Genomic DNA, 25,054 nt, shown 5'->3' with positions numbered 1-25,054 from the left:
GGCTTTGGGGAATCAGGAGGTGAGTTACGCGCTGCAGGACACCTAGCCTCTGACCTGCTCTTGTATCCTATCTACCCCCGACAACCTTTGATTCCCTTGCCTGACAAGAATCTATCCACCTCTGCCTTAAAAATATTCAGTGGCCCCGCTTCCACAGCCCTCTGAGGCAGAGAGTTCCAAAGTCGCACAATCCTCTGAGAGGAAAAGTTTCTCCTCATCTCTGTCCTGAAAGGTCGACCCCTAATTTTAAAACGGCGCGTCCTAGTTCCGGACTCACCCACAAGAGGAAACATTCTTTCCACATCCACCTTGTCAAGACCGTTCAGGATCAGTTGCATAATGGAGCAATTGATAACTCAGTTCCATCAATTAGCTGATAATGACGGGGGTGGGGGAGGCTGACAGATTAGATTTGCCCTGCTTTTTGTGATGGGAGTTACCTGGGCCACTCACCACATGTCGAGGCTGCACTGGGGACAGTTTGTCTTTGGAGAGCGGAAGGTGGGGTGTAACAAGTGGTGCTGGCATGCAGGTCTTCAGCACTGTGCAGCTGGGATGTCATTAAAGCACAGCCTTTGCTGCCTCCGGTGCAATCAGAGACTTCCCAATGTCATGTGGAGTGAACTGAATTGGCTGCAGACAATGGCGGGGACCTGAGGAAGAGGCTGAATAGGATCGTGCATTTGCTACTTTTGACAGGAAATGCTCACACGCCCTTTAGCTTTGTCTCTTGCCTTTGTGTTGCTGCTCATATTTGGTTGAGGACGCAGATGTTTCTGCAGCTGTTGCTCATAGATCCCATACAATTTCACAACTCGACTTGCCTGACTTTAAGCTCACAACCCCGTCCTGTTGGTCAATGGCCCGGTATCACAACCAGGACAATTAAGATAATTGGCAAAAGGATCAGGCGAGGAGATGAAGAAGCTGCTGGTTACGCTCTGGAATGCACTGCCTGAAAGGGTGGCAGAGCAGATTGAGAAATAACTTTCAAATGGAACTGAAAAGCAGGGCTACGGAGAAGAGCAGGGGAGTGGGACGAATTCGATAACACGCTTTCAAAGAGCTGGCACAGTCACAATGGGCCAAATGGCCTCCTTCTGTGACGTACGATTCTAAAACTAACATACCCGAGAGGCACGTCGACAGATCGGGCGATAAATGTGATCGGGCACTGTGTGTATAAATATAAGCATGACTGTCATTGAAAATAAGTGTTCCAAATTCTCAACACGATAATAAGTCTCTGCCATTTCATTGTCCAGGCCACTGAAGAGAAAGAAGAAATGGAAGAACTTCAGGCCTACAACAGACGCCTCCTGCACAATATCCTGCCCAAAGATGTTGCCGCACATTTCCTTGCACGTGAGAGGCGTAATGATGAGCTGTACTACCAGTCCTGTGAGTGTGTGGCTGTAATGTTCGCCTCCATCAGCAACTTCTCCGAGTTCTACGTCGAGTTGGAGGCAAACAACGAAGGGGTCGAGTGCCTCCGACTTTTAAATGAGATCATTGCTGACTTTGATGAGGCAAGTGTGGCTGGCAGTGCTGATACCGGGTGATTGGACGCAAGGATGTATTGATCTGTATGTTTCTGCTGCTGAAATGGGGGCGAATGTAGCATGGCCGTAACGTCACTGGGCCAGTAATCCAGAGGCCTCCCCCCCAAGCTAATCCTCTGGGGGCGTGGGTTCAAATCCCACCACGGCAGCTGGTGGAATTTAAATTCAATTCATAAAATCTGGAATTACACTCTGGTCTCAGAAACGGTGACCATGAAATTATCACTGATTGTTGTTAAAAACCCACCTGGTTCACTAATGCCCTTTAGGGAAGGAAATCTGCCATCCTTACCTGGTCTGGCCTACATGTGACTCCAGATCCACAGCAGGTGTGGTTGACTCTTAACTGCCCTCTACAATGGCCTAGCAAACCACTCAGTTCAGTTAAGGATGGACAACAAATGCTGGCTATGCCAGTGATGCCCACATCCCATGGAAGAATAAATTAACTCTCCTCCATTACCTCCAGACTTGACGATTCAGAAGTTCTCCTGTCTGGCCTCAACCTCTTGCACCCTCCGGTGACTCTTTGAGCTCATCCTGTATCCTAACTCGCCCCATTCACCTATCACCCCTGTGCTCGATGACCTACATTGGCTCCCAGTATGGCAATGCCTCAATTTTTAAAGGTCCACCACTTTGACCAAGCTTTTGGTCACCTGGCCTAATATCTCCTTGCATGGCTCAATATCAAATTTTGTTCGCCATTGGGTGCTGTGAAGCATCTTGGGACAATTTATTACATTAATTTAGGACATGACCAAAAAAACGTGGTCAAAGAGATAGGTGTAAAGAGCCACTCAAAGGAGGAGAGAAAGGTGGAGCAGTTTAAGGAGGGAAATCCAGAGCTTAAGGTCTAGACAGCTGAAGGTACAGCTTCGAATGATCAGCCAGTGATTAAAATCGAGGCAGGAGGGGAGAATTGAGCTCTGCAAAGATCTCGGAGGGAACATCCTTCATACTAAACATTGCTCAACTTCCCCCACCACCTCCCCTGCCACCGTCTCAGCTCCTCTGCTGAAACCCTCGTCTATACCTTCGTTTCCTCTAGACATCACTATTCCAACACGCTGCTGGCTGTTCTCCCACGTTCTACCCTCCGTGAACTCGAGGTCATCCCAAATTTTGCTGCCCGTATCGTGACTCGCACCAAGTCCCGCATCGCCCCTTTGCCCACTGACCTACATTGGCTCCTGGTCAAACAGTGTCTTGATTTTGAAATTTTCATTTCTGTTTACAAATCTCTCCATGGCCTAGCCCCTCCCTATCTCTAATCTCTTCCAGCCCCACAACCCTCGGAGATATCTGCGCTCATCAAACCATGCCCTTTGTAAATATAATCGCTCCACCATTGGTGGCTGTGCCATCGGTTGCCTAGGCCTCAAGCTTTGGACTTGCCTCCCTAAACCTCTCTGCCTCTGCATCTCACTTTCCCCCTTTAAGTCACTTCTTAAACCATACCTCCCTGACCAAGCTTTTGGTCATCTGACCTAATATCTCCTTATGTGGCTCATTGCCATGCTTTGTTTTATAATGCTCTGGTGAAGCATCTTGGGACACTTCAGTACGTTAAAGGTGCAATATAAATATGTAGGGCTGGAGGAGGTTACAGAGATAGAGAAGGGCGAGGCCAGGGAGGGATTGAAGGATCACTATCAGCATCAAAGCTAAAATCCTATTCTAATGGCAAAATGTGGAAGGTAATTGAGTTGCCAACTCTAGTTGGATGTATTCCTGGAGACGTTATTACATGACACCCTGTCTCCCACTCTCCCGCCATTGGTTAAACCAACATGTTCGTCCTTGTGGCACATTGCTTTCCCAGCCAGTCAGGAACCATAATACTCTTCTTAAGAGTCAATTGGATGATTCTTGACTATTTAACACCCATTTTTAAACCCCAACTGCTATTTTTGTAACGAATTTTTATCATTTTTTTATGATTATTCTCTCAGGTTTTTGCTCTAAGCAATGTCCTGGAAAACTACCTTTGATTCCTGGAGACTCCAGGCTAACCCTGGAGGGTTGGCAACCTGAGTAATGGTCCACAATGCTTTGGATTTTTTTAATTTTGCTATTCAGGGCATTACCTTTAACTGCCCAAGCCTGCTAGTAATCCTGGAGAGTTGGTAATCCTAGGATACTGGGGACAAAATCCCAGGACATATGCTGTGAGATGGGAACAATGGTGGGCAGTGGAAATGCGTGGTCAAACCAAGGGCAGAATTTTGCCCTCATGGGGCAGGCCCAGGAGCGGTCACGAAGCTGACCGCCACCCACGATCGGGCCCCAACATGGATTTATTTCAGTGTGACACGCGCGCTGCAGTGCTCAGCGTCGCCAGGGTGGGGGTGGGAGGAGGGGGAGCGTGGAAGTTCGCACATGCGCACAGACACACGCAATGAAAGCTCCCTGAGTCACAGAGCTGCCTCAGAGAGCTGAGGGTTTACAAACTCAAAACTTCAAAACTTAAGCAATGTTAAAAACATGTCCCTGCTCAGGTGACTCTGTCACACGTTATGAATGAAATTTAAAAATTTTTATTTACTTTCCATTTGCTGTTGGAAACCTCATCCCGCCCGTGGATGAGGTTTCCTAAAAAAAAATCCAAAGACTTCAATGGCCTTAATTGGTCGGTTTATTATTGGCAGATGCGCTGCCAACTCCTGTGCGTACCCGCTGACCGAAATATCGTGCGAGTGCACGATGACGTTGTGACATCATCCCGTGTCATTTCACGCTCGTTCCGCTTGGGCGCCCGCCTGCCTGACAAGCGCAATATCCTGCCCCAAAGGTCCTTTCTGGATGCCTGATTCTAGATGAGGCGCTTTTTTATTTGTTCCTGGAATATGGGTGGTACTGCACAAGTAATCTAGAGGCCTCAGGCTAATGTTCTGGGGACCTGAGATCAATTCCCACCAGAGCAGCTGGTGGAATTTAAATTCAAATAATAAAATCTGCAATTGGAAGCTTGTCTTGGTAATAGTGACCATGAAACTACCTTCAATTGTTGCAAAAACCTATCTGGTTCACTGTTGTCCTTTAGGGAAGGAAATCTGCCATCCTTACCTGGTCTGGCCTACATGTGACTCCAGATCCATAGGAATGCGTTTGACTCTTAACTGTTTGCTGAAATGGCCTAGCAAGTTACTCAGTTCGAGAGCAGTTAGAGATGGGCAACAAATGCTGGCCTTGCCACCCACATCCCATGAAAGAATTTTTTTAAAATGGCACGGCCAGCATTTATTGCCCATCCCTGATTGACAATTGAGAAGATGATGGTGAGCTACCTTCTTCAATCACTGCAGTCCACTGCACCCACAGTGCTGTTACAAGGGAGTACTAGGTTTTTTGACCCAGCGACAGTGAAGGAACGGCGATATAGTTCCAAGTCAGGACGGTGTGTGACTTTGGAGGGGAACTTGGGAAGTGATGGTTTTCCCATGCACCTGCTGCTCCTCCTAGGTGATAGAGGTCATGCATCTGGGAGGATGCGCAATCATCATCCCAACCTACCTTGCAAAAGATGGTGTTATGGCCAGTGTCTCTTAAGTTACAACAAAGTTGTTGTTTGGTTCATTACAGATCATTAGCGAAGAGCAATTCCGACAGTTGGAGAAGATTAAGACTATAGGTAGCACTTATATGGCAGCGTCAGGTCTGAATGACTCCACGTATGACAAAGCTGGGAAAACACACATCAAGGCACTGGCAGACTACGCCATGAGGCTAATGGACCAGATGAAGTACATCAACGAACACTCGTTCAATAACTTCCAGATGAAAATAGGTAACTTGAGCCTTTATTGGGGGGGGGGATGTCAAGGGAGTGCAGAATGGTGCCATGGATAAGGAGAAACTGGAGTTGTTCCTCTTACAGCCAAGAAGGTTAAGAAGGTAATTTAATGGAGGTATTCAAATTTATGTGAAAGGTTTTGGTGGAGGAGATAGGGGGACAGTCTCTAGTGGCAGTAACCAGAGGACACAGATTTATTATGATTGACAAAATAACTAGAGGTGACATGATGAAACTTTTTTTTAACGCAGCGAGTTGTTATGATCTGGCATGCGCGGACTGAAAGGTAGGTGGAAGCGGATTCAGTAATAACTTTAAAAAGTGGAATTGGATAAATATTTAAAAGGAAACATTTCTAAGGCAACAAGGGAAGAGCAGGGGAGTGGAACTAATTGAAAAGGCTCTTTGGAAAAGACACAGCAATAGGCCGAATGGCCTCCTCCTGTGCTTTGCTATTCTATGATTTAAGAGTTGCCGGTCACTCCACGATCAGTGTACGGTTCACTTCTTGCAAGAAAGTTGTACCATGGACATATCATCCAGGAACTGGAAACCACTAAAACACAAAGATATACTTGTGGTTTACACTAATTATATATTGCTTGTATCAGTTCGATGCTGTGAATGCTTCTTCATCTTATTCAGACAGATTCATATCTGTGTTGCTGTGAAAAAAACTTCTGACCAGAAGGGGGATAAGGCTTGAGGAGTAAGTAACCAAGGAAAGTAGATTGAAGCAGATAACATAAATGAGACTCTCTTATCAGGCCAACTACCACAAAGAATAGTTAAGGCAGATAACATGGAAGCATTCAAGGGGAAGCTAAATATGCAAATAAGGGAGAAAAGAATTGAAGGATTTGATGATGGTTGAGATATGAAGTAAGGGTGTGAGGAGGCTTGTGTGGAGTACAGTGGATGGTAAATGCCGAGATGCTCAAATCCCAGAGGGAAACTTGAAACAACTGCCACAACTGTTTTTGCAATTTGTATTTTATTTCGAGACCCGTGCCTTGAATTCAGTAGTAATAAGTCCACTGAGGCTGAGGTTTTTTTTTTACAAAATTAAATTAAACATTTACTAATAGAAGAAAAAATTTTAAGCTCATACATAGGTCTACAAATTACTACTATAATAATTCCTAACTCCTCTAATTAATCTGACTCCCAGTTACACCTCCATTAAGGCAACAGTAAGAACAAAATAGATTTTAACAGACACAGGCAAAGCACACAATGCCCTGGACAGTGATATTCACAGTGAGTTTTCTTAGCTTCAGTTCCTGTAGATAGCAACTTGATGCATAGAGGCTGGAGGATTTTCACACTTGTTAGATCTTAGAATTCTTTCCCCCTTTTACATAACCTCATCTCCTTTATACATGTTTCTCCCTTTTTAATGTAAATCCCATTGTTCCAATATGTCTTTGCTATTTGACTTTGCTCAAAACATAAATCTTCTCATAGTACTCATATTATCAATAACCTTTGGGAAAAATAAACACACTGGCTTAACTTCTCATGACTAAGTGTAACATCTTACCATCTCTTTGAAATTCAAACTACTCTGGTTTATCTAAAAATGCATTATTTCCTCACACCTTACATCCTAAAACTTCAGCCATGTTTACCTATTTAGCCTTCAAACCTCGCTTCTCTTTTGATAACTCAAAAGCTCCAAACTCGCTGTCTGCAATTCAATTAAAATCCGCCCCCCCCCTACACACACATACACACAGAGAAACTAATCCAAACCCCACTATCAATCTACCTTTATAATAAATCACAACAATATTATGAAACTCATTATATTTTCATGACATAGAGCATAAACAATGCCATGGACCCATTGGGCCAAATGGCCTGTTTCTGTTCTGTAGACTTGAAGTAATTCTATCTATCTTGTCCTGGAATCTGAGACAGGAGTTAGAAGAGCCTTCACAGATATTGGAATAGTATTCAAGAGAATGGTTTTGAGCTTTATAGAGAGTTGTTGAGGGGGAAGATGGGAGGAGCGCAGAATTCACAGAATCACTAGTAAGAATCACTAGTAAGCTTCTCGGTGACCTCATAGATCATGGTGATGTGGAGGCTTAATTTGAGATTGATAGGGATAGTTGTGATGCATCGTGTAGATTTTAACTCTGATTTTTGCACTTACATGAAATCTTTGCAGAGGAATAGACCAATGCATTTAAAGGACTGATCTGTAAAAGTCAAATTGTGGGTTTCATCGCTCTGATGATGAGGAATAGCCAATTCTTCATTCCTGTGGTTCAGTTGCTGAGGAACTTGGGTGAAAGGGACAAGGCCTATGGCGCAACCAACAAGGTGGGATAGAGTCAGTATAGCACAGAAGGAGGCCATTCAGCCCATCAAGTAAATGTTGGCTCTCTGTAGTGCAATCCAGTAAGTCCTATTCCCCCAACTTATCCCAGTAGCCATGCAAGTTTATCTCCCTCAGAGTAGGATGAGTTGAATCAAGTAGTTATGGCTAGCTGATTATAAATGTGAGGTTTAAAAGCCTGTAGATGGTAGAAGTAAGAAAGACTGAAAAGAGTGAGGATTTCCACATCTTGAGGTCCTAGGAAGAAGCTGGAGTTTTCATTACACATCTGAGTGAGCAAGAGTGATGCATCAATCTCTCCTTTTCTTTTTAGGACTCAACATTGGTCCTGTAGTAGCAGGAGTGATTGGAGCCCGCAAGCCTCAATACGACATCTGGGGAAACACTGTCAATGTGGCAAGTCGAATGGACAGTACAGGAGTCCCTGACAGGATACAGGTAAAGGAATGGACAGTACAGGAGTCCCTTACAGGATACAGGTAAAGGAATGGACAGTACAGGAGTCCCTTACAGGATACAGGTAAAGGAATGGACAGTACAGGAGTCCCTTACAGGATACAGGTAAAGGAATGGACAGTACAGGAGTCCCTTACAGGATACAGGTAAAGGAATGGACAGTACAGGAGTCCCTTACAGGATACAGGTAAAGGAATGGACAGTACAGGAGTCCCTTACAGGATACAGGTAAAGGAATGGACAGTACAGGAGTCCCTTACAGGATACAGGTAAAGGAATGGACAGTACAGGAGTCCCTGACAGGATACAGGTAAAGGAATGGACAGTACAGGAGTCCCTGACAGGATACAGGTAAAGGAATGGACAGTACAGGAGTCCCTGACAGGATACAGGTAAAGGAATGGACAGTACAGGAGTCCCTTACAGGATACAGGTAAAGGAATGGACAGTACAGGAGTCCCTGACAGGATACAGGTAAAGGAATGGACAGTACAGGAGTCCCTTACAGGATACAGGTAAAGGAATGGACAGTACAGGAGTCCCTTACAGGATACAGGTAAAGGAATGGACAGTACAGGAGTCCCTTACAGGATACAGGTAAAGGAATGGACAGTACAGGAGTCCCTTACAGGATACAGGTAAAGGAATGGACAGTACAGGAGTCCCTTACAGGATACAGGTAAAGGAATGGACAGTACAGGAGTCCCTTACAGGATACAGGTAAAGGAATGGACAGTACAGGAGTCCCTTACAGGATACAGGTAAAGGAATGGACAGTACAGGAGTCCCTTACAGGATACAGGTAAAGGAATGGACAGTACAGGAGTCCCTTACAGGATACAGGTAAAGGAATGGACAGTACAGGAGTCCCTGACAGGATACAGGTAAAGGAATGGACAGTACAGGAGTCCCTGACAGGATACAGGTAAAGGAATGGACAGTACAGGAGTCCCTGACAGGATACAGGTAAAGGAATGGACAGTACAGGAGTCCCTTACAGGATACAGGTAAAGGAATGAACAGTACAGGAGTCCCTTACAGGATACAGGTAAAGCAAAAAACTATGACCCAGACCTGACTTCAAGGTGTAATCAAAACAAGCGGCAGGTAAAACGAGTGTCAGTTTCCCACTAGGCTACTGTTACCTCTATAGTTTTGAGATGACAGTTTTGTTCTTCTCGGAGGCTTTTGAAATACTTTCTTCCTAATTTTTTTATTCTTTCATGGGATGTGGGTGTCGCTGGCAAGGCCAGCATTTGTTTCCCATCCCTAGTTGCCCTTGAACTGAGTGGCTTGCTAGGCCATTTCAGAGGGTGTTTAAGAGTCAACCACATTGCTGTGGACCTGGAGTCACGTGTAGGCCAGACCGGGTAAGGACAGCAGATTTCCTTCCCTAAAGGACATTAGTGAACCAGATGGGGTTTTTACAACAATCGATGATAGTTTCATGGTCACCATTACTAAGACTAGCTTTCAATTCCAGATTTATTAATTGAGCTTAAATGCCATTAGCTGCCATGGTGGGATTTGAACCCCTGTCCCCAAAGCATTATCCTGGGCCTCTGGAGTACTACTCCAGTCACATTACCAATATGCCAATACCTCCCCATTGGTGGCCGTTTTCCCCTTCAATTTCGGGACACATGCCCAACATGGCTTCCCAGCTGAGAGGAAGAGTAACCAAGCCTCCCCCTACCTTTACCAACCAACCAATCACCATAAAGCTGTGAAAGATGGCTCTAGTCCCACACCAACAGGGTTGACTATTCAGTGCCCTCTGAAATGACCTAACATATTACTATGATGAGATGGTGTGGTAATGTCATTCGACTAGTGATCTAGAGGCTCAGGCTAATGCTTTGAGAGCATGGATTCAAATGGCAGCTGGTGGAATTTAAATTCAATTGATTATTAAAAGTCAGCTAATAAATTTTTTAAATTCTGGAAACGAAAGCTAGACTGTAATGAAACTATCGAGTTTTGCTGAAAAGAGACATTTTGTCAAAGCTTTTCATCTTGCACTCATCAGGACATTCACAAGGGTACCAATGTCAGGGGAAGCAACAAATAAGTGATAGCCATTCGCTGGTTCATTCCTCAGGACAATGCCGACCAATCAGAGTCAAGCTGCCTGGTTTAAATTTCAAACAATGTCTGGCAGTTAACTGTTAGTCACCATTAATTGGTGCATTCTCCCTGGCAACGCCTCTACCAATCAGAGTCCAACTGCCAATCCATCATCACTCTCTTCTCATACAGTATAAAGTTTTTGCTTCCCCTGACATTGGTATTCTGGTAATTTTCCTGATGAGTGCAAGACGAAAAGCTTCAACAAAATGTATTTTTTCAGCAATACTCAAGTTCTGTATTACCAAACATCGAAATGAAACTATCATCGATTGTCGGTAAAAACTCATCTGGTTCACTAATGTCCTATAGGGAAGGAAATCGGCCATCCTTATCTGTTCTGGCCTACATGTGATTCCAAACCCACAGCGATGTGGTTGACTCTTAGCTGCTTTCAAAGCGTAATTAAGCTTGGCCAACAAATGTCAGCAATGTCCATATCCCATGAAAAAAACTAAACTAAGAACAACTAGAGGTGAACAATAAATGCTCAGGGCCTTACCAGTGACACACACATGACAACAATTAATAAAGTTAAAAAAAATCTTAAAAACATATTAAGAAAAGGGTTGGAAACACACAGCAAAGCCATCATACCTAAGAGGAGATTAAGTAGATTTTGGGTAGTCACTTTGCCAGAACTGCTTAGCTGTGGCTCAGTTGGTCATGCTGTCCTCTGAGTCAGAAAGTCATGGGCTCAAGACCCACTCTAGGACTTGAGCATAAAAATCTTGCCTGACACTCCTGGTGTGTTACTGAGAGAGTGCTGCATTGTCGGAGGTGCCATCTTTTGAATGAGATGTTAAACCTCTCAGGTGGCCATAAGTAATCCATGGCACTATTTGGAAGAGGAGCAGGAAAGTTCTCAGTGTCCTGGCCAATAGCAATCCCTCAACCTACATCAGAAAACAGACTATCCAGTCAGTGCTGATTGTGGGAGCTTGCTGTGTGCAAATTGGTTGCCACCTTTCCTAACAGCGACGGCACATCAAAAATTACTTCATTGGCTATCAAGTGCTTTAGCTAGAATATCCTGAGGTTCGGAAAGGCCATATGTAAATTACATCCAAAACATTAGCTTACCTTTTTCTCTGCAGTTACTAATGGGTCCTGCTATGTATTACAGCAATTTCAGATTTCCAGTTTGTTCTTTATTTGACTGCATCATCTTCTGTCATCCTTTAATTTGGTTGTTCGCTGTCTCCTCAGGTGACAACAGATATGTACCAGGTCCTGTCGGCTGAAAGCTATCACCTGGAGTACCGGGGACTGGTTAAGGTCAAGGGCAAAGGAGAAATGTGTACATATTTCCTGAACGAGGGACCAGACATTAGTTAGCGATGTCGGGCACAGAAAAAAAAACTATGGTCGTCAAAACTCTTGGAATTCCTGTGCCCTACATGTGATTGCGAGGAATGAACTGAGGATGTACAATGTTAGAACCACAGCTGAGTGATGTTCTCGACCCCAACAGCACAAACACCAGAGACCTTTCCAAGAGAATCCCCACAAAGAAGAAGACAACCTCGAAGAAGATGGGAACATACAAACAGGAGGAGGCCATTCAACCCCTTGAGCCTGTTCCACCATTCAGTAAGGTCATGGCTGATCTGGGGCTGAACTCTATCCACCTATCTTGTTCCAAAAGCCTAAGACACAAAGACCATGCAAGCTCTGGCCAACACTCTAATTGGATAATTCCTCCCCTCCTATCACTTTTAACGTCACACAATCAAATATATATTAAATAATAAAGCACTGTGGAGACTTGGTGTACCAGGAACAACCACAAATACGCACACATACACTCACATTCACATATACACAAACACCTACATTTACACACATATGCAAACATTTACCTATATACACATACACACTTACACATACACATTTAGACACACAGACACTTACATAGGCACATACTTACACAATTACATATACACATACACACAAAAATATTTACACATCACATAAATACAAACACATATACAACACATGCATACACATTAACGTAAACACTTCCATATACACACCCATGCAAACTTACCTATACACGCATAATTACACATTCACACTTAGACATGCAGGCACTTACATTTATAACACACATACACACTAATGTAAACGCTTACAAAAACAGTCACATGCAAACACCTATACACACACACTTACACATGCACACTTAGACACGCAGACACTTACATGTACAACACATTTACACACTAACATAAACACTTACATATACATTCACATGCAAACACTTACATGTATATACACACATACATAAACATATTTACATACACAAACATTTACATATACACAAACATTTACATATACACACAAATAAACACATATACTGACACATTTAGACACACACAAACTTGTACATATACACACACAAACCCATACATATAGTCACACATTTATGGACATACTCACATGCAAACATTCACAAATACAAGCATGTACACACAAAAGCAAGGCCCCTACAGGGTAATACTTGGACTCAGCATGAATTTCAGATGGACACCGATAGCAGATTACAGACCCAGCTATATTTTGACGTGTTGGGCAAGTGCAGGGAACTGCCACCTGTGCCAGTGTGACGTATATGACGTCCAGCGTGAACGTTTATGAAGCGTTAAAGTCAGGGCAGGTATCATTCCCAGCACGATACGCCTGGGCGAAACCAGGATTGATCACTGGTGATTAACCTGACAGCGTCCTCTTCTTCAGCATAGATTCAGCAGACCACTGGGGCACTATCGGGAGTCCCCTATGATCACATGAAAATGGGAGAACCTTTGGGTGTTCTTCCGACTGCGCCTTCCACACAGGAGAGGCGGGGGAAGGGGGGCGGAATTAAACTACTTTAAAAACCTACCACTTCTTATTTTAGTTTGTAATATTACAACTGCAGATTTAGCAGAGCACTAGAATTCTATATTTTGTAACGATAATAGCAGACGCTACATACAGCAGTGCATATTATTCTGATGTATTAGATGCCATTACGAGCACGAAGCACAGTCCTCTCTCTATGTAAAATTCTCTCTCTCTCCCAGTCACACATTATTCTCAGTTTGCAATATGGCTTCACCGCATGCGGGTCAGAGGACGTACTGATCTTCCACTACTCCCACACACCTCACCACCTCTCAACGCCACCATCTTCACTTCCCCCTCCTCCTGATATTCATCCTTTCATTGTTTAAAACCATACCTGGTTCCACGGGCACTTTTCCACAGTTTGAGTAGTCCATGAGCAGGGATCGACAACGTTACATGAACAGAGAGGGTCATTTATGGGTCTCTGACTGCTGGAACGTAATTGACAAGATAACATTCTGTGATTTATAAGAGGGAAATGCACTCTTTTTTTTAATCCACATCTTGCAACATTATGGTAATTTCCCATGGAAATTGAAATGTGTTCAATAATTTATTACAAACTGTATTAAACAAGATATTGCTTCACTGGAAAAGGGTCTTGTGTGTCGTTTCTCGGTATCTCTGGCTCTAGGATTAAGAATTAATAAGGGAAAAAAAATGTAATTGCGGTTTTCATGCAAAATTTAACCCAAAACATTAACAATCAAAAACAACACCTTGCATTTTATACAGCACCCTTAATGTAGTAAAACGCCTAAAGGCACTTCACAGGAGCATTATCAAATAATATTTAATACTGAGCAACATGAGGAGATAGTAGCACATAAGGCAGAAAGTTTGATCAAAGATTTTAAGGACTGTCTTAAAGGGGGAAAGAGCGATGGAGAGGTGTAGGGAGGGAATCCCAGAGCTTAGGGCTCAAGCAGCTGAAGCGGGGAGGTGATGGCGTAGTGGTATTGTCGCTGGACTGGTAATCCAGAGACCCAGGGTAATGCTCTGGGGACCTGGGTTTAAATCCCACCATGGGGGAATTTGAATTCGATTTTTAAAAATCTAGAATTAAAAGTCCAATGATGACCGTGAAACCATTGCTGATTGTCATAAAAACCCATCTGGTTCATTAATGCCCCAGAAGGAAATCTGCTGTCCTTACCTGGTCTGGCCTACATGTGATTCCAGACCCACAGCAATGTGGTTGACTTTTAAATTTTAACTCTGAACAAGGGCAATTAGGGATGGGCAATAAATGCTGGCCTAGCCAGTGATACCCACATCCCATGAATGAATAAAAAATATATAGTCATCAACAGTGGAATTATTAAAACCAGGGATACGCATCAGCCCAGAATTAGAGGAACAGAAATATCTTGGAGGCTTGTAGGGGGGGCAAGGCCATACAAGGTTGAAATTTTTAAAATTGAGGCAATACTCAACCGGGAGCCAATGTAGGTTAGTGAGCACAAGGATGGTGGATGAATGGGATGGCGCAAATTAGACTATGGGCAGCAGAATTTTGGATGAGCTTAAGTTTGTGGAAGATGGATGTCCAGCCAAGAGAGCATTGGACTAGTCACATCTAAAGGTAACATACTGCGCGTTTACAGAATTTCCAATTCAAGGGTTGAGTCTATCCTGCAATGAACCCTTCTCTGCCACCCCAATTTTTCTCAATCTCTCCACCGCTACTTCTTTTGCTCGTTGTCCTCCACAGTCACTTCTCTTTCCTTAACTCTCTCCTCTGCCACTCCTTTTTCTTTTGCTCTCTCCTCTCAGCTGATGTTGATTGAGGGATAAATATTGGCCAGGACACTGGGGCAAACTCCTCTGCTCTTCTTCAAAATAGTAGCCATGGGATCTTTTACTTCCACATGAGAGGGAAGACAGGGCCTCAGTTTAACATCTCATTCGAAAGACAGCACCTCCAACAGTGCAGCACTCCCTCAGCTCTGCACTGGAGTGTCACCCTAGAATACATGGTCAAGTATCTGGAATGGGACTCAAACTCACAAATATGGAAACTGTAACACATCTAGATGTATAACTGATCTCACAATATTTACATGTAAGTGAATGAACTTTTTTTTTAAAAAAGCTATTGTTGGTATCAACAGTTTAATCTGTTATGCTTATATTTATTTTGGACTATCTATTTCCGTGAATCAAATATTTGAACAGGAACATTTTGTTCCTCTTACCTATAACAGTAAAGGCAAGCACTTGACTCAAAGAAAGGTAATTCTTAAATTCTCCAAATGGAAAAAGTCTGAATATTACATTGTTATTGTGTTTACCAACCAACGCACCAATGTTTCAAGTTCTTCCCATTAAATGCTCAGGTTAACTAACAATGGTCCCTCAACCCATAAGATCACAAGCGGCTCACCAGGACAACTTCACTGGTCCAGCAGAGGGAGCCTGTGTGGCTCTGAACGTTGTGGGATCCCGTGTCAGTCATTCAGAACAATCAGGATTTTAACAAATACCACTGAAAATAAATCTGCAGCTTATTTTATTTACTTTTTTACCGACTTAACGCAGAGACAGTCTGCATCCCTAAGCAAGGATATGCTTGCCTTAAAGAGGGTGCAACAAAGGTTTGCTTGTAATCAACACTTTAATCACGGAAAATGGTTCACCTCCAAGGACTAAGGACATTCTGGAAGAATTTGTATTTTAAAAAATACTATCCCTTAAAGGGTTAATGCAGGACTTTGATTGCTATTCCTGGAAAAGCACTCTTTTACAGGAAAGGATAATTAGCAGTTGTAAAAATATATATAAATCTCTTGACCCTGATGAACTGTGTACAAAGTGGGGGGGAGGAGGGGTCGCATGGTTTTTGCGGCTCTAGGAAAAAAATCATGCTTGGAAGACTGTATTTAAAAATTGGTTTTGGCTTTTGCTTTTGAGAAGAGAAGGACCAACTGCTTGAGAAGGAAGACAGCAGCTTTTTTGCAATCCAGAGCCGGTCCACAACTGGAAGTGAATATAAGCTGCTCCTGAGATGCTCTACATGTTGGGATAGAGTACCCTCGAGTATTCCTTGAGTCCACCTGAAAAGCAGTGCCAGAGTCATTGATTGTTTAGCGGATCAGTGCTAAGAGACCAATCGTATAACCCAGATGTCATTCCAAGAACTTCACTGTCTATCCTTTGCCTTTGAACCATTGACTTTTAACCTTTGGCCAATTTCTTCCATTTCCATTTTATTTCATTGTTTTGTGTGTGTGAGTGATTTAGGTTATCTCGAAAGAGTAATCAGTATAATTTCATATTCCATACTGTATACTGATAAGCTTTGCCTTTCTTTTTGATAAGATTGGTTTATAATAAACTAATAAGTTTGTTGTTTATTGAAGGAAGCCTGGTTAAAGTCTCTTTTATTCTTGGTAACAGTAGTGAAGATAAATAATTGGTCATTTTGGTTAGTGAATTGAACATTTAAACTAATGTTGCAGCCTGTGGAGTAGTGGGGCTACTGCGCACTCCTCCCATCCCAGCCATAACACACCAGATTGATTCCTGGGATGGGAGGGGGAGATTGAGTAGAATATCCTGTATTCTAAGGGTAGATGTAATATAAGGGTATCTGGCATAGCAAGGGTACATGTGGGACTGGGAAACAGTATCACCCACAGAGTGATATAAAGAGACACATGACCTGAGTCTAGAGTCAGTTGTGGACTGGACAGAGACCTATATAGAAGCAAGCGTGGAGTTAGCTCATAGCTTGGGCTACATCCTGTATATATTTACATAGTTATGTGTTACCAGTAAACACTTAATGTTCAACCATACAAGACTCAGAACCTCTTCATGAGACCTACTGAACATACAACATACAGTAGTAGAGAATTCCAAAGACTCACATCCCTGTGAGTGAAGAAATTTCTCCTCATCTCAGTCCTAAATGGCTGCCCATTATCCTGAGGCTATGATGTTCTAGTTCTAGACCCTCCAGACGGGGGAAACACAGCATATACCCTGGCGAGCTCCCTCAGAATCTTGTGCTGATTCAACCCTAGCGCATGGTATCTCAGGCCACAGCATACATAGCCAGGAAACCCCTGGGTATTGCAGTGAAAGACCCAGAGAAGTGGCGTAAAGGGCTAAAAATAGCCGCTTTCTGGGGGCATCCAGTGTTTTCCCCATTGAAGTTATAGCAGCAAAACCAATGAAATTTGTTTTTGAGCTCGTCAGAATCTTGGGACCATTGGTGCACTGTCTCGCTGCACATGTTCCATGTTCTACCCCTGTCATGAAGCTATTAATGTATATAGTATTATTGGAAAATATTTTTCTTTTAAAATAGAGGTTTAGTCTTAATTGTCTTAATTGGATTAAAGCCAGCTAGTCTGGATGCTTTGATGTGTACTAGTTTTGATGTGTAAGCGTGCGTTTGCATTTTTTGAATGGAGCATTCAAGAAGTGGGGTGAAAACTGACATCTATCTACCAGCTACCAAGCAAGATATTTATATTACTAATAAAATTGGTACTATGAAAGGGGTTTTATTGTTAGGGAGGTTTAGTTCAGAGGCTGTCGATACAATGAGAATTAACATTCAATGGGCAGTGGTAGGTATAACTTTAGCAGTTTTCGGGTGTGCAGAGCAGAGGCAATGTGAGATCAAAAGGCAGCTGTAAGCCTCCAACTGGCTCCACAGGAACCAAAGTGAAAAGCACCTCATTTTGAATTTGTAAAGTCAAAATGCTTTGCCTGGTGTTTGGTTATGTCTATGGGTTGCTGCCGCTTTAATGGGAGATTAATTTGGGAATTTGTTAAAAGTTACGATAGTACTAATTTGAAGTCATGCGCATATATATTTTAACCTGTGTAAATTAATAAAATGTTTCATTTGGTTTCATGTAAAGCTTCGAGAACTGGTGGTCTGATTCCTAAATTTAGGGTCGCATCTCAAACATAAGACTTAAAATTATAGGTTGTGATAGTTGTTTTAAAGTTTCCCTCTGGGCTTTTTAAATAGCTCCGCTTTATCAACTGCATCGGTCATAACATCATGCACCCCTCCCCCACCCCCCCACCCGCCACCCAATAGGAAAATCCTGTACAATGTTCACAGAGCTTATGTGAGCAGAATGGGATTTGTACCTGCCGGAATCTCACAAGCCCAGAACTTGCCTCACTTTTCAAACAGATAGGGTTGGAACTCTCCAGAATTGTCCTGGAGTCTCCAGGAATTAAAGATTGATGCCCCCTGAGCACTGCTTCCAGCAACCCGGGAGAATGAAAGGGAAAAGAATGTGGGCTTTTCTCCATTTACTTTGAACACTTGCGCTTTTTAGTTGTCCAAATATAAGAGAGAGGGAGCACGGGAAAGGCTGTTTGACTGAGTTATGGACCTTCCATCGAAGGAACAAGGAGAATGTTTGCTTTCCAATTTAATGTGGGGAGGAGGAGGGCCTTTGCGCCACTTCTCTGTGTCTTTCACTGCATCACCCCGGAGTTTCCAGGCTATGTATGTTGTGGTCTGAGATATCATGTGCTAGGGTTGAATCAGCGTAATATTCTGAGGGAGCCTGCCAGGGTACATGCTGTGTTTAGAGGACAGACATGTCAAGAGACCAATGGCAGGAATGTGGGAATGGAGTGTTTGGAGGTGGATGCGTCATGCAATGATACCTCCAAAGATGTGTCCAACCAGAGTTAGCAACCTGATGTGGATGTGGCATTAAGACAATGGCCTGTGCCATCCATGGTGGTCAACTCTGTTTTAAGCATCACCTAGTGTGAATCAGGAGCCCCCACTCTGGCTTGACAGTCTCTGCCGTATTAGCGGCAGAGGAAGACAGTAGGCTGAGAAGGTGCACGGTTCACTGCACTCTATTTTCTCTGGGCCCTTTTCTTGACCATCTGAGCTTTTGGTTTCTGCTTGCCTCTTCCAATGTCCTTCCAGTCAGCCTCCAGACGTCATGGCTATCAGTGACTGTCTCCCAGTTGTCAGTGTCATTGTCCGCCATCTTCATAGCTCACTTGCAAGTATCCTTGTTAACAGAGGTATGGATGCCCAGGAGGTTGTGACCCAAGTGGCCAATTCATTGCTCAGGAGGGTCTATGGGTGTACAGCCATCATCCATCCAATGAACAGGCTGAGCCAGCCAACAACATCAGTGCCAACAACCTGACAGACAGACGTATTTAAAATTACCCTGGTGAGCTAAGCTACCAGTATAAATGACGTCTATCATTGGAGTGGGGTGGAGGGGAGGAGACGGGGGTCTGGCTGTTTCAGAGGGTGCGTGGGGTATCTGCTATCTTTAACGGCCTGAAGCTGCCTGTTTAATAGTGGGAGAGATTCTTGTGGACAAAACTTCTCTGCAAATCCGTTTAACTTGGGGGAAACAAAGCAGAGGCACAAGAAAGCAGAAGGGGTCACTGATGCATTTTTCTACACAAGGCAGCAGAGCAGAATGACCTAAAGGAAACATTCTGCTCCTTCTCTCCCATCCCTAGGCTCCCCGATCCCTCCCTGCCCTAAAAGCCTGGGACCTACCTGTCTCAGGCAGGCATCTTCTCTGCTTTCTGCACCTCCTTGGAGCCCCAACAGTGCCCGTTACACAGTGGCACTGCTGGGACTGCTGGAACCGCCGGTCAGTTAGATTGGCTGGCAGCTCTCGACGGTGGGACTTCCTGTCCACTTGAGGTGGAAGTGCAACCCTCAGCCTGTTCAGCCCGCCGCCAGTGTGCTATCGCTGCAGGGCAGGCTTTTTAATAAGCTGTTCCGTTTGGGACCGACTTTTCTTCGGGGGGGCGGTGGTGGTGAGCAGACCATCCCCCCCGGCCGTAAAATCCAGCCCATTGTTGAAGTGTCATCACTGCAACCAATTTCCGTACAGCAAGTTTACACAAACAGCATTGAGATAATGGCCAGATAATCTGCTTTCATGATGTTGGCTGAGGGAGAAATTTTGGTCAGGAGGCTGGGCAGAACTCCCCCGCTCGTCTTCAAAAATTGCCATGGGATCTTTAATGCCTGTCTGACAGAACAGATGGGGCCTTGGTTTAATGTCTCAGGTGAAAGACAGTGCAGCAATCCATCAGTACTGGAGTGTCATCCTGAATATTGTGCTCGTCTCTGGAGTGGAACTTGAATCCACAACCTTTTGACTCAGAATGAGAGTGATAAGCTAAGGTTCCATAATTCTAAACAGTCGCTTTCAACACATATTATTCCTTCCTCACTGTCTCTGTCTCCCTCTCTCTGCCTCCACTAACAGTCCTGCTATCTCAAGATCAAACCACCTTTTGTCATTTGTTATGAACACTGGACTTTACAAGACAGATATGTTTTAAAATGTCTCCTTTAACTTAAGGTGAAACAGGACATTCTAGAAAGGGGAATGTTGAAGTCATACTAATCACCTCCACCCAGGGTTAGGCTCATGTAATCTGGTTGCCACGGGGGAGAAACTCAAACAGAAACAGGGCCCTCAACCGTGTCCGGCCCATCTCCCGCGCATCCGCCCTCACACCTTCCTCTCCCTCCCAGAAACATGATAGGGTCCCCCTTGTCCTCACTTATCACCCCACCAGCCTCTGCATTCAAAGGATCATCCTCCGCCATTTCTGCCAACTCCAGCATGATGCCACCGCCTAACACATCTTCCCTTCACCCCACCGGCGGCATTCCGCAGGGATTGTTCCCTCCGGGACACCCTGGTCCACTCCTCCATCACCCCCTACACCTCAACCCCCTCCCACGGCACCTTCCCACGCAACCGCAGAAGGTACAACACCTGCCCCTTTACTTCCTCTCTCCTCACCGTCCAAGGGCCCAAACACTCCTTTCAAGTGAAGCAGCATTTCACTTGCACTTCCCTCAATTTAGTCTACTGCATTCGTTGCTCCCAATGCGGTTTCCTCTACATTGGAGAGACCAAACGCAGACTGGGTGACCGCTTTGCAGAACACCTTCGGTCTGTCCGCAAGCATGACCCAGACCTCCCTGTCGCTTGTCATTTCAACACTCCACCCTGCTCTCATGCCCACATGTCTGTCCTTGGCCTGCTGCATTGTTCCAGTGAAGCTCAACGCAAACTGGAGGAACAGCATCTCATCTTCCAACTAGGCACTTTACAGCCTTCTGGACTGAATGTTGAGTTCAACAATTTTAGATCATGAACTCTCTCCTCCATCCCTACCCCCTTTCCGATCCCCCCCTCTTTCTTTCCAATAATTTATATAGATTTTTCTTTTCCCACCTATTTCCATTATTTTTAAATGTATTTCCATCCATTGTTTTATCTCTAGCTTTTAGCCTATTTCGATTTCTTCACCCCACCCCACCCCCACTAAGGCTATCTGTACCTTGCTTGTCCTGCTTTCTACCCTTAATTAGCACATTCCTTAGATAATATCACCACCTTCAACACCTCTTTGTCCTTTTGTCTATGACATCTTTTGGTTATCTCCACCTATCACTGGCCCTCTATCCAGCTCTACCCTCCCCCCCACCCTCTTAAACCAGCTTATATTTCACCTCTTTTCTATTTTTACTTAGTTCTGTTGAAGAGTCATACGGACTCGAAATGTTAACTGTGCTCCTCTCTGCAGATGCTGCCAGACCTGCTGAGATTTTCCAGGTATTTTTATTTTTGTTTTGGATTTCCAGCATCCGCAGTTTTTTGCTTTTACCTATTGAAATATCAAGTGACAGTTTTCACGCCCGGGACAGCTGCTTTTTGAGAAACAGAGAGAGAGGCATGACAGATATTGCTGTGGGGAGAGAGAGAAAATAGCTGCCACTGTGAACAGCAGTGAAGGACTGTTTTGTGTTTAACAACCAGGATGTTTGTGAGGGTTCGTATTCTGTTCAAAAGGAAGGAGGTAGAACCGATGGGGCCTTTGGAGATTTAAGGAACAGGGAGTTGCTGAGATGAGCCTTGCTGGTGAAAGTTGGATCTGAAAGATTCGGGTTGAGTAGAACAACTTTCAAAAGACACTGCAAGTTTTTACTTAGCACGCATGGGAGAAGTGAGCCCGCTTGAGAGCAAGGAGTAACTTTGGAGTTGTTCTTGTAATGCTAAAAATCTGCTAGAAGTGCGGTGCACAGGGTTGAAAGACATATCTCAATTGCATTAGTTAATTAATACAGAAGTACCTTTTCTTTAGTTTGGTGTATTAGTTGCCTGTTAACTAATGTTTGGTCTATGTTAATTTTAGTTTGTTTGTTACAGTAAAAGTCTTAAAAGATGAAATTTTATCCTTTGGTTCTGTCAGTCACTGGGAAATGCATTTCTTTACAAAAAGTTACTGGTCTCCACAGAGATCGTAACAAATTGCAGCAACTTAAGCACTAAATCCCCAGCACCAGACTTGCACAAGCAACATGATTAAACAGATCGCCTGGTCATTGTCACAAGTTGTGGAACCTTGCACAAATTGGCTGTCGCATTTCCTACATGACAACAATCACTAAAATGTACTTCATGGGCTGTAAAGCAGTTTGGGGTGCCTGAGATTGTGAAAGGCGCTGTATAAATGCAAGCCTTTATTTCTCCTTTTTAAATTCCCATGTCATGCATGCATTGAGCAGAAAGCTTATTGCTCTGCCAATTCCGTTCTGTCACCATTACCTGGGAAATGTACAACAGTGATCCTTGACCCTATCTCCTTCTTGCCCTCCCTGTATGCACACTTACCGTTCAGTGGCCCAATGCATTGGTGCCATGCCATCTGCGCAGCAATAACATAACTGACTGTATTTCATAATTTATCTTGTTAATGTGATGTTTTAAAACTTGGCACTTCATCTGCAACTCCTTGAACCATTATTAGTTAATTAAATAGTTTGAATTAACAGTGTGTAGCACTTCTGCTAGAGCAATACTTATTTAATCTGTAATTGGTTACACTTCAGTAGTTCTATCGTGGTTTGAATTTGATTATTTTATTCTATATTTTATATTTTGGGGCAGCTATTTAACGTTGTACTTGTAGATCAATGAGAATGCACTTAGATCCTACAGGTGTGATCAAACACCTTTAACTCTCCAAAATTAATTTGGCATTGTCAGAAAAAGAAGATAACTTAGCAACAGTAAGCGTTAATGAGCTTAATGCTTTGTGCACTATATGGAGCTGCCAAGTAGAAGTAGAAACTTGGATTTAAAAACATTAGTAGAATGTTACATAGGATTTAAAACACAGGAACAGGCCATTTGGCCCAAATGGTTCATGCCAGTGTTTGTACTCATATGAGCCACGCCCATTCCTCTTCATTTAATCCAATCAGCATAACCTTCTAGTCCTTTCTCCTTCAATGTGATTATTTAGCTTTCCCTGCTAACAGTGGATTATTTGAACATCTTAGCAGATTCCCGATAGCACTGCTCCTGTTGATGTTATAAGCCCTTCATGAACTCAATAGGGCCCATTTTAACTCCTATCTGGCAGCCATTTGACCAAGGACAGAGGCAGATAGCAAGCCACTGGATCCTCCACAACATGAAACCCAAAGGCATTTATATTCCCAGGCCTCACCTGCATAGGCTGTGGGGGAAGCAGGAGGAAGTAGAAAGCAGCACAGGGCAAGGGAAGGTCTGCGCTTTCCTTGTGAGCTTCCGAGGAATGCTCCTGCTCCTTGTGGCCTGACAAAGAACCAAAAACAATTAAATTAACTTACCTCTCTGGGCCTTCTTCTGATTTGGCTTTTTTTGCTGCCTGGATGGCCTGGCAGTAAAGCCGCAACCTCAGGTTAAAATTGCAATTGTGCCCAATCAAAAGAAGGACCCCAGTGCCTTCCATTCGGAGGGTGTCCTTCTCACCTACCGAAAGAGTAAGCTAAGGCTGAACCTGCGGGAAGGCAGCAGTGGCCATGTTGGCTGTCTGACCACTAAGTCTCCGCTGGGAGGTAATGGGATAAAATCAGCCCTCATAATTTATGGCTCAAGGCATAATTTGTGCATTGATTTTAACCATTTCTAAGGCCCTTCTTTTTGTAAACATTATGATCAAAATTGGATGCAATATCCAAATAAAATAGCTTTCATTTGACAGTACTCCACAGCCTCAGAATTTACAGCTATCCAGATGTGCCCTTTGCCTTGGCAGCTGGTAACTATAATGTGACAGCTTTCAAAAGCTTAACAAAAAATCTCATGTTATTTAATTTTCTGCTTAGAGTGTCAATACAATCTATTTTGCCTCAATACTACTAGGGATCCAAGATGCTGCTCCATATCACCCTCTTTATAAACTCCTGCTTTGTCACAGCTTGGTGTGATCCACACACTAAAATAACCTCACTGAAACGATTAATAAGCATATGACAAATGGTAAAAGTCTCAGGGTGGATTCCTGAGGGGGTCCATCAGTTATAGCGCCTTAGTTAGAACTGTTTAACTGTTAACTACAGTACACTTCAAATTATCCAGCCAATTTATCATGTAATTTTATGATTTCCTCCTTGATCTTTAGGACTTTCACCTTAGTCATAAGTCTCTTGTGAGAGATTTTTTTTAAAGGTAAGATACAGCGGGTCAGCCACATTACCTCAGAGAATTACACTAAGCCTATTAGGCATGATCTGCCTTTCATTAACCCACTTTGGCTGAGATACATTGCCTGCACTCTTGCCAGATCTCTTGAATTACTTCCTTTGTATGGGCTAACATTTCTTTCATTACAGATGCTGACCTCACAGACCTATACTGTAATTTCTCCCATAATTCATGCCAGTGACATACTAAAACATTAGCTACTTTCCAGAGTTTTTTTTAGTTGTGTTTCTTTGCATAATAAATTTTGTAAAGGTTCCATCATAACTTTCCCATTTTATCCCCCTTGTTTTTATGGGTTAGTTCAAGTGCTGATTTCTGTTTTCTTTTTGAATTTGCAAATATCCCTTAT

At 43.5% G+C, this 25,054-nt stretch overlaps 1 protein-coding gene across 1 annotated transcript in view; it reads left to right on the top strand.

The window, feature by feature from the left end:
• adcy5 (adenylate cyclase 5) overlaps nt 1–13,776 on the top strand; it is a 360,956-nt gene extending 347,180 nt beyond the window's left edge. The window contains exons 16-19 of the mRNA XM_078551313.1: nt 1,266–1,529; nt 5,148–5,352; nt 8,019–8,143; nt 11,498–13,776. Coding sequence (XP_078407439.1) covers nt 1,266–1,529; nt 5,148–5,352; nt 8,019–8,143; nt 11,498–11,626 — 723 coding nt within the window. The 3' untranslated portion in view covers nt 11,627–13,776. The remainder of the gene's footprint in view (nt 1–1,265; nt 1,530–5,147; nt 5,353–8,018; nt 8,144–11,497) is intronic.
• Nucleotides 13,777–25,054: the final 11,278 nt, after the last annotated feature.

This window comes from Cetorhinus maximus, chromosome 11 (assembly GCF_964194155.1).
Source record: "Cetorhinus maximus chromosome 11, sCetMax3.hap1.1, whole genome shotgun sequence".
NCBI classification, from domain to species: domain Eukaryota; kingdom Metazoa; phylum Chordata; class Chondrichthyes; order Lamniformes; family Cetorhinidae; genus Cetorhinus; species Cetorhinus maximus.
This window is presented reverse-complemented; position numbering and strand designations above follow the sequence as displayed.